The sequence below is a fragment of the Sceloporus undulatus genome, chromosome 1 (assembly GCF_019175285.1).
Source record: "Sceloporus undulatus isolate JIND9_A2432 ecotype Alabama chromosome 1, SceUnd_v1.1, whole genome shotgun sequence".
Lineage (NCBI taxonomy): Eukaryota > Metazoa > Chordata > Lepidosauria > Squamata > Phrynosomatidae > Sceloporus > Sceloporus undulatus.
This window is the reverse complement of record NC_056522.1, coordinates 350,716,505-350,726,793: the sequence shown is the minus strand read 5'-3', so window position 1 is coordinate 350,726,793 and position 10,289 is coordinate 350,716,505. Positions and strand designations below refer to the sequence as shown.

Genomic DNA, 10,289 nt, shown 5'->3' with positions numbered 1-10,289 from the left:
CCCCCAAACTCTGCTCTTGAAGGGCTTTTGGACTTCATCTCCCAGAATCCCAGACTATTGGCCCAACTTGGTTGAGGCTTCTGGGAGCTGAAGTCCAAAAATCTCTTATGAAGGGCACAGTTTGGTGACCACTGGACTAGACTCTTCTGGGGGGCATTTTGTTTGTTTTGAATTGCCTTCTGTTCCTCCTAAAAAAAGAGCCAGCCTAATCTAGAAAAAAAATCAGTGTTAAGATAGTATTTTTTTTGGAAGCCCTCCCAAAACTAGTGACTATTGGTAGAAATTAAGAAAAAGGTTGTCTTTTTGGTGCCTGATCCCTCACTTTTAGGGTTATTAGTTTTTTTCCTTCCCCTCTATTTTGGGGTGATCCAAAAGGGGAAAACAAACCAATGCAAGGTTTGTTGTGAGACTTTCTTTACCCAGCTTTAAAGCTGAGTTAAAGACAATAACTGTTTAGGGAAGCGTTCCCGGACACCCCATGATTGTTATCCTAAGTTTATTTTATTTGTTGTTTGCCATATTTTATTACTTAAATGTTAATATGTATTATGTTTATTTTTTTGTAGCATGTACGCCACAGGCAGGTTTATTTTATTTTTTTAACTGATCATACATACAGCCCTGTGTAAATGTACAGTGCTTTATAAATAAAGCTTAATAATAATGATAATAATATTATTAATAGCCTAACCAGCATTGAAGGTATGTTTGCTGCAAATGGCCCTGTACAGGAATAAGTACGGTTTCCCAGTCTCCTAGCAACGCCAGTGATTGATGGGGACCTGGGCCAATCGGCGCGTGCCTTTTCCCCTTCAAATGTTTTTGACAAGTACAGCAGGGAGTGTAGCAAAGTGCAGCAAGGAAACTGGCCTTCCTGGGTTGCTCTTTTCTTCCCTTCAAAATGACGGCCAGCTGTAGCCTTTCCTTCCCACCTTCCTCCTCCTTTTTTACAACAGACGCCTGCGTTGGAGCCTGATCTTCAATGGTGTATGTATACATTAATGTGGTTTTTCTTTTCTTTTTCTGAAAAATCTTTAGTAAGTAGTGCTTGGTTTCCTTCTCCCTTCCCCCTCCCGTTTCCTGTGTGTTTTTGTCCTCAGGCGTGCAAGAAATAGCGTTTCTCTTCTGTAGCAAGAAAGTTTGCTTTTACACTTACTCATCCTTGGTTGTGGGTCTATGCTGATGGCACGACATTGTTTCCAGCTGGTTGCAAACTAGTTAGCTAACTATAGCATGAAATTTCACAAAGGTCCAAAACACACTGCAGAAATAATCCAGTTTGAGACCACTTTTCCATGGCTCTAGGAAGCTTAGTTTTGTGAGATATTCAGCCTTTTCTGTCAGATAGCTCTGGTGCCAGAACAAACTACAATTCCCAGGATTGCCTAGCCTTGGGCCAGGTGAGTTAAAGCGGTCTCAAACTGGATTATTTCGGCAGTGTGTTTCGGACCTAAGTGTTTTAGGAAATATACATTTCTTTAGAAGCAGAGTCTAGTAGTGTTAAGCTCAGATACACACACACACACACACACACACATATATATGAGTTTTACACTACTGGACTCTATTTCTAAAGAAGTGCATATTTCCTAAAACACTATAATGTTATAGTCAATAAATCTGGGCCAATATTTCTGTATTCAGTACCATAACAGTAATTTAACCTGCCCCATTGTCTGCTGGGAACTTTGTCTGTCCTCAGTGTGTCGGATTGTGAAACTGGATTTTAAGGGATTGTGTGTGTGTGTGTGTGTGTGTGTGTGTGTGTGGAAAAGGTATAAAACCTTCTGCCATCTTTTGAATCCATTTGTAAAAGAAAAGTGTTTCCAAAATTCTTGCATTTCTCTGTTTGCATGGTTTAGTAACGCGATAGTAAATTGGAATGTCAGTCAAACTGACTAAAACAAGGCGTAGAGAGATCTTGTAACACCTTTGAGACTAACTGAAAGAAAGAAAAATTGGCAGCAGTTGATGTCGAAATGTACAAGGCATAATGTGTTCCCCCACACAAACAAACAAACAAAGAAAACAGTGTATGTTTTACTCTAGTAGATTTTGAAATAACGTAAGTGGAATTTACAGGCCATTTCGACTTTGAATCCAGTGCCATTTACCCCGGTATGTGTCAGATTGTTTTCCTTTTTTTAAAAAAAACATGCTTAAAAATACTACAAATATGTTAAAGTTACTACTATACTACTCTGAAGTTCAGTGGTTTTGAGGGCTGAATTGCAGCAACCTAACTTTGGCCAGTGTTGGAGACCGGCACTGAATCCCCTTGAAGAGTTGCAGGGTTGGAGCCACAGGATCCATTTATCAGCTTCAACAGTTTCCCATAAGCTCTTAAGGAGAAGTCACTAGTTTTTTGTGTGAAAATTGATGGTATGATACGGTCCTTTGGGAGAACGCTGGCAAGTAAGCAAATTAAACTGAAAGAGAGCAGCATGTTGTCATAGCAACAGGGCAATTAAATTATGTTGTCAGCCATGATATAATTTTCCTATTTAAAAGCTTGCTCATGGGACATGAGTTCTGTTTGTACTGAACTCATTTGGCTACAGTGCTCCCCGTTGAAAGGAGAGAGGAAATAATGTTGTACAAAATGCATGTATCATTCAGGAGTCTCTTCTCCATATCTCCCCAACTAAAGCATCTAACCCTTCCCCCCACGTCTTTCTCTTTAATCCCGCTCCTCGTCGTGAAAATTTCCTGAAGTAACTTCTCTTTACATTTTAATTATGAAATACAATTTAGATATCCATAGGGAGTTGATAAAGCCACATGGAGCAGTGGGGATATGATAGAATCGCTGTGGTGTTTCCAAACCACTTTATTTAAAGCGACAGTGGGAATGGGGCTGACAGTAAAGCATTGGGGCTTCCAACCATTGAATTTTCAACTGTTAGAAAGAAACCTCTAAAAGGATACAATTTGGCTTTCATTTATTTACCTTGGTTTTACAGTTTTCCATATCCTTTCCCCTTGTGTTTAGTACTGAACTGAAACAACTGCATTGTATACCCCTCTGCAACAGAGATTTTTCATCTTCTGCCACAGTAATGTCCATTTTTATCCAGCTTTTATCCCAGGGTTTTATCTACCTCCATCGGTGATCTTTTATGTGATTACAGCTCTTCTTGGTTGTTATTAAGTATCTCCTTGATGGTATCAAGTCCCTTAGGAGGTTTTATGTTCAGTGGGCTGTGTTCTTAAAAAATAATAATGGAGTATGTTAAAGTTAGTGGCTCTGGTAATCACTTTTCCTCCCAGTACAGTATTGTGGTATGTGTTTGCTTCATTGCTTTAAAAAAAAGTTTTATTTTAAAAATGCCTTTTCTTTTGAAACACAATAAAACCTTCCTCTTCCTTTGGGTATATTTTTGCTGAATTGTATACCACACTTCCTGTTAACTCTTTTTGCAGCTTTGTCAGCATGAGTGCATCATGTTGATACAGTTAGTATAAGGCAAACTTTCAAGTTGCCCAGAACTCGTAATCCTATAGTTTATCTGCTCTTAAACGAATAAAAAAGATCACTAGAGATGTACTTGGGTCCAAAACACAATGCAGAAATAATCCAGTTTGAGACTGTTTTAACTGCCCTGGCTCATTGCTAGAGAATTCTGTCACAGAACTCTGATGCCATGATAAATTACAATACCCAGGATTCCCTAGCACTGAGGCAGGGCAGTTAAAGTGGTCTCAAACTGGATTATTTCTGCAGTGTATTTTGGACCAAACTCTTTTCTTTAAGAGTCAAATGATTTATCTTTGCCCTTTGGTAGGAGAATTAACTGTTGTGGGTCAGTTTGTTATTGAAGGGGAAACATTGTGTAAAGTTGATATAGTTTTTGACTGGTTAATATTATGAGTTGAATTCAGGCTTAATGTTCACTGGAAGAGTGTTGGCTAACAGATGCTTGCTGTGGCACAATGATGCTTTAATTGTAATAAAAAAAATAATCCACACAACTGCCTTTGTTCTGCATATATCTGACCCCTTTTGTACATGTTATCTGTACTTTTCTGGTTTTGGATTTTGAAAACATTATTTTGGAATAATTAAAATGTAATGTACGCTTGACTTCTTTGTTTTGTTTTTTGCATAGTCTTCTGTGGGGCCCAATATAGCAACAACAGTCTCTACTGATTGGTATATGATGTCACTCTTCATGCTTTCTTCTAAGTCATGCTTATCACATTCATTGCTCGCTCTCATTTCAGTAAAATGGACATCACTGGGGTGGAATCTCCTCCTTCCCCTTATTTTTTTTTTTGAATGTCCTCTGTCTGCAATTTTGTATTTGAATCTCTAGATCCTGATTCTGAAGCCAGGATATAGAATCTTCTCTTGGAGGCAAAAAGAACTAGTAGCTGTAAAGAGTGATTGCTTAGTTGTAAGTGTGTGTGTAAACATGGAGTTTTGCCTGCTTGCGCATTCAGCCAGAGCCAGGGAGGCTATAATTATAATGTGGCTGTGTTCGAACTGGAAGTGAAACAGCTGAACTTAATCTGAAGCAACTGGTCTTAAGCTCTCAATTTTTTGTGCTTATTACAAGCTGTAGGAATGACAAGGCCAGCAAAACTAACTATCCTTCAAACCTCTCTGCATGCTTCCTGAGAAGTAAGTCCCACTGTTCTCATTAGTATGAGCTATTCAGTTAAACAGATAAAAGATTGCAGCCTTAAACACAATCTACAATATATAGTTACAGTACCTTTCTTTCTCGTCAGTATATTGACTCTCTCCCACATGAGGAATTTTGCCATCCTTATATCAGTGCTTGAAATCCTGTTTCTTCCCTATTGTCTCTATGTATAAGCCTGGAAGTACTATATGTTTATGTGATTCTGTCTTTTGTTTTGTTTTTTAATGTACATTTTGTAAAAGGCAAGGTTTGCAGACAGGGATGAAAGTAGCAGAGAATTTTGTTGTGCTGTCAGTGTCTTTATCAACTAACACGTCTTTTTAAACATTTGGATTTATTTTAACAGGAGCCTCAGTCTAAATGGGTCCAGTTATGCCTCCCAGTAAGAAGCCAGAGGGCTCAGGAATTAGTGTTTCCAGTGGACTGAGCCAATGTTACCGGGATAGTGACTTATCAAAGGCACTTCATGATGATGAGGACTTAGACTTTTCATTGCCTGCTCTCCGGTTGGAAAAGGGTCCCATGGAGGATGAAGAACTAACCAATTTGAATTGGCTGCATGAGAGCAAGAACTTGCTGAAAAGTTTTGGTGACTCAGTCTTAAGAAGTGTTAGCCCAGTGCAGGATATTGATGATGACACCCCTCCGTCTCCTGCTCATGCCGATATGCCCTACGATGCCAAGCAAAATCCCAACTGCAAACCACCATATTCCTTTAGTTGCCTCATATTTATGGCCATTGAAGACTCTCCAACCAAGCGACTGCCTGTAAAGGATATATACAACTGGATTTTGGAACACTTCCCTTATTTTGCAAATGCCCCTACTGGATGGAAAAACTCTGTGAGGCATAATCTGTCATTGAATAAGTGTTTTAAGAAGGTGGACAAAGACAGAAGTCAGGTGAGACTGGAATAATGCTACTCCCCCTGTCCATATAACTATGTAACCTTTATATTCCTTTCTTTTTGAAATGGAACAAGGTGTCCTGTCTGTCTTCTCCTCCTGTTCCCTCAGTTTTAGTTCATTGCATTCACAAAGCCAGTATTTGCTCTCAGTGGGTTCATTTTTGATGGCATTGAAATCTTTGTCTAGACAGCTCTAATACATTTTTGTAAATGTATGGGGTATGTGTAAAAACTCCAACTTGTATCTCCATGAATGGTTCTGAATATAATTCTCACAGTTACTGTGCTGTGCTAATGCTTTCCAGATATAGAAGTTGCACTTAAATCACATAGAGTGGGTTGTGCAGAGGGCTTCACTTAGATAATACTTTTTTAATTTCCTTCTTAGATGGGTAGTTGGAAACACAGGTTATTGGAGAAACATGGAGGCAGTTATTTTAAAAAATATATTTCTAGTTCTTTATTTCTAGTGCTACATTTATAGGGACCTGGAGACCCTGTATGTCTGTTGCTGTACATTTATGGTATGGGACTTTCAGTTGTTCTCCCATGTAAGGGTCTCATCAGGTATATACTTCCGTCAAACTACAGACCTACAATTGAACCTGTGTGTCTGCATCCCTTCCCCTATTCAGTCCCTGCACAATGGCACCTGGAAGAAAAGTCTGATTTGGAGACTGGGTCTTTGCCTTGTCCTTTTGTTTATTTCTGTTGGGACGCATACCTCAGCTGAGATGAAGTGAACGTCTAGAGTCTGCAAAATAAAAAGCATTTAAAGTACTTAGCTGTTTTACCTGTCCCCTTGAAGTCATGGTATATTTATATCCTCAAGGAGCTCAGAGTGTTTTTCATATGGGTTTGGTATTCTGGTGTTGCTTGGGATGCAGAACCTTTCAGCTTTATGCTGAAAAACCTTTGTACTAGACAGACCATTAGTCCATCTAGATTAATAGTTTCTACTCCAGACCATCAGCTGCTTTCCTCTCAGGTAGGTGGAGGGTCTTTCCTGTCAGCTGCAACTTGATCCTCTTATTTAGAGATGCCAAGAATCGAAAGTAGGACCTTCTGCTTGTAAAGCATGTGCACTACCACTGAGTTCTGTGGTTCCTCCCTGTTCCATATCATGTGATTTCAGCTCTTTCTTTTGACTATTACTGTGTCCTCATATCTCTGTGTGGTTTCTCCTAAGAAAGTCACATGGGCGGGTTACAGACCGCCCATTTGGGGCGGCCTGTATCCGCCCCTTTCCCTGGTGTATCGGGGCCTGAGTGGCCAGAATGGCAGCCGCTGAGGCCCCGATCCGCCGCTTTTCAGGCTGCGGGGAAGCGGCAAAATGCCGCTTCCCCACAACCTGAAAAGGGGTGTTCCTGGGGCTTCAAGCCCCAAGGACACCCCACGGCGGCAGGGAGGAGGAGAAAGGGGCCACTTGGCCCCTTTCTCCTTTGGTCCGCTGGGCGCAGCCATGTGAAGGCTGCGCCCAGCGGACCAAACCAGGAAGGAGCTCCAAAACGGAGCTCCTTCCTGCTCTGCGCTAAGGGCGCACTAGGCGCTCTGGTGCGGAGCGAGGACGTCACTTCCGCGCCACCCTCATGGTGGCGGCCGTGTAGAATGGCCTCCGCCATTTTGTGCACGCTCCGCGTGTCCTAGGGTTGGGGGCATCCGGAAAGGACACCCCTTTTTAACCCTAGCACGCGCGGAGCACATACTAAAGTGCCCGTCTGTAACGGGCCATGGTTTCAAAAACAGTGTCTGGCATGCTCTTGGGAAGTGATATTGTAAACTGATATGCAACAACATAAAGTAGAATTGCGTTGTTTTGTGATTTTTTTGTATTCTCAGGAGTGGACACGCAGCTATGCCATCGAGACCACTGTGTAAACAAAGCCAGCAGTGTAATGTTGTGGAATGTGTCCTGTTGTACAATGGGAACCTCTGTGTTGCAGTGGGACAACTTGCATGGTGCCTTGTTGTGCAATTTACAACAATAGTTATATATTATGTCAGCCATGTTGCTCTAAGATCCTGGTGAATATTATTGATTACATGGACCTTTTGTTGATATAATTTAGAAGGTAGAAGTTGGGGTAGATTGCTTAGGGGAATTGAAGTTAATATATGCATTTGTCTTAAAAAATATGTCCCAACACATGCAAAGAGTGTATACCTGATATTTGTGCATTTGATATTTCATCTCTCAAATCAAATAAAATTCTCTTTATTGTGGAAATGAAGTAGGTGGCATGTAAGAGTATCTAAGGTCCAAAACACACTGCAGAAAAAATATAGTTTGAGACCACTTTAACTGCCCTGTTCAGTGCTAGAGAATTCTGGGAACTGTAGTTTTGCGAGACATTTAGCTGTCTCTGTCAGAGAGCTCTGGAACCACAAAAAACTACCATTCTGATGATTCCCTAGCCAGGACAGTCCAAGGGCTCTTAGACTGGGTTATTTCTGCAGTGTGTTTTGGACCTAAATAGTCAAGAACACTTGCAAAAGAGTTATAACTACAGTCTTTAAAAATCCCTTGTTTTTATCTGGCTAAGTGCATGTTTTTCCTTCCTGTTTCTCCCAAAAGACGGAAATTGGTAATGATGTGTTAGTGTTTGGATGTATTTGCAAAAAAGAGGGAAGCAGATGATATGCTAGCAAATATTTTTGGCAAGTTGAAGTGAGAGTTGCAGGCTGTACTGTGTCTTCTCTGCCCTTCACTTGCTGGATTGTGTGTGAGTGCCAGGGAAAGAAAACACTTCTCAGCAACCATGCAAGTTGGGTTTGTTTTTTCTTTAGTTTCCTTTAAAAAAATTTTTGAGTATGATTCTTGTTTGTATAGTGTCAAGTGTAACTATAAAAATGCTTTAAGCTTAAGGTGGAAGAGTTTGTAAAGTGTATAAAAGTGGAGGTGTGAATGGCAGTATGTTTGCTCTTGCTAAGGAAAAGATGAAGGAAATAAAAATCAGCAGTAATTTTATACTGTAGTGTTCTGTCTCCTCTTTCTTCATACGTTGGTACCATGTAACCTGTTTTGTTCCTATAGTATGCTTTAATACCTCTTCCAGCTGTTTGTACTGCCCAAATAAGTATGGCTGATGAAAGTCTTTGGGATGCAACATTGAGTAGAGTGGGATGAGTTGGTTTTTAAATTATTTGCAGGGGGGACTAATTGCACTTTGGCACTGTTTTCACTTCTGATATTTATTTCAAAATGTATATGGTTGTTGTTTCTGTTGTGTGCCTTCAAGTTATTTCTGTCTTATGGCAGAATTTGTTCAGAGGGAGTTAGTCCCTCCATAGTCCTCAGGAGGCTTATGGATCCAGATGGATTCCTGATGGCTCTTGGGGAGTTTCCTGCTGCCTTGGCAGGGGACCCTGTTGAAGGTCGCCTTTGCTTTTCTTCAGGATGCATTTGATATCATTTTTCCTACTGTTGCTCATTCCTTGTTCCTCCAGCATGAGATTTTGTTTATTTACTCTTTTTGTTCCCCTGAAGTAGTCATGAGTATGGTACGGGCATGGGGCATGGCCTCTTGAATACGTTGCATAGCTCCACAGCTGACAGTCTGTCACCAATGAAGGTGTTTTGCTATATTTGTGAATACCAAAGTCATTTCTGTGTTTCATGTTGGACTATTCCATTTAACAGCAGTGTGACCCTAAACTCCTTCAGCATCACTTTCTGCAAGTTGCTGAGCTTGGCGTTTGTAATTTGTAATACTCACTAAATAAATAAAAGGGGCCATGTTTCAGCAAATGACATATTTCTAAAATCTTTGAGAAGCTCTAGTGGATGCAAAATAGCATTTTAAAATTCTATCAGCTCTGAGAATTGTGGGCATTTGTTAATTGATGTTGAATCTTCTAGCTGCCCTCCCCCATTGCTTCCTTGTGGCAATGCTTTGCAACATGTACAGTAATATGCAAAAGAAATGCTTTACTCAAGCCCTGTTTTTTTTTGTTACCAAGAGAGCTGAGGCTCATGCCAAATATTTCCTTTGGTACAAAGTTGTATGATGGTGTTTGGCCGATTCTCCTCCTAACACAGAATGCAATACCTACAGGAGCCTATCCTGATCTTGTGCCTTCTAGTTATATTGGACTACACTTCCTATTGTCTCCTGGAGTAATTGGAGTTGTAATCACATACATTAGGAGGACACAATGAGTAACAGGATTTACAAGACAGAAGTTATTTCAGACTTTTTTTGTTTAGTTTTCCTTTTTCCTTTTGGAAAAATCTTTTCAAAAGCTGTGGTATTTGTTAATTTTTAACCCTTTAACCTTGTCTTTTGCCTAAAAGGCAACTTACAGAGACCAATAGTAAATAAATCCCTTGCCCTCAGGCTTAACATCTGTGAAGACATGGAATTTTGGAAAAGGGGGGTGGAAAGAAATGTGGAAAGAAAATGAAGTAGACACCAGTGGTTAAAGTTAAGAACATAGGAAGAGCTAGATCAGACCAAAGGTCCATCTAGTTCAGTGTTCTTTTCCCACTGTAGCCAGAAGCTTGTAAGCAGGATGCAAGTACAACCGTTGAGGTGGAAATAGTCTAGGTGCCTCAGTGGAGTGGCTGCCACTGAAAGTTGAAGGAAGGTCTGAAAGAAGTTACTCACTTTTCCTAGAAGGTAAGGTAGATTGGCGTTGCTTTTCCCCTAATGGCTAGCCTGAAGGAATGGTTGTATATCATATATACAATGTGGAGTGGTGTATAGTGTGAACAGCTTTCTGCAGGGTGGCT

The 10,289-nt window shown here is 40.4% G+C and overlaps 1 protein-coding gene across 5 annotated transcripts in view; it reads left to right on the top strand.

Moving 5' to 3' along the window:
- Nucleotides 1–10,289, top strand: part of FOXN3 (forkhead box N3) — a 264,746-nt gene that overhangs the window by 89,376 nt on the left and 165,081 nt on the right. For 3 of the 5 annotated variants that reach the window (XM_042445880.1, XM_042445794.1, XM_042445541.1), the window contains exons 1-2: nucleotides 16–987; nucleotides 4,996–5,552. In XM_042445880.1, coding sequence (XP_042301814.1) covers nucleotides 5,010–5,552 — 543 coding nt within the window. In that variant the 5' untranslated portion in view covers nucleotides 16–987; nucleotides 4,996–5,009. Of the gene's footprint in view, nucleotides 1–15; nucleotides 988–1,600; nucleotides 4,625–4,995; nucleotides 5,553–10,289 lie in introns of those variants that run through there. The other 2 variants (XM_042445625.1, XM_042445714.1) reach the window with 2 other exon arrangements.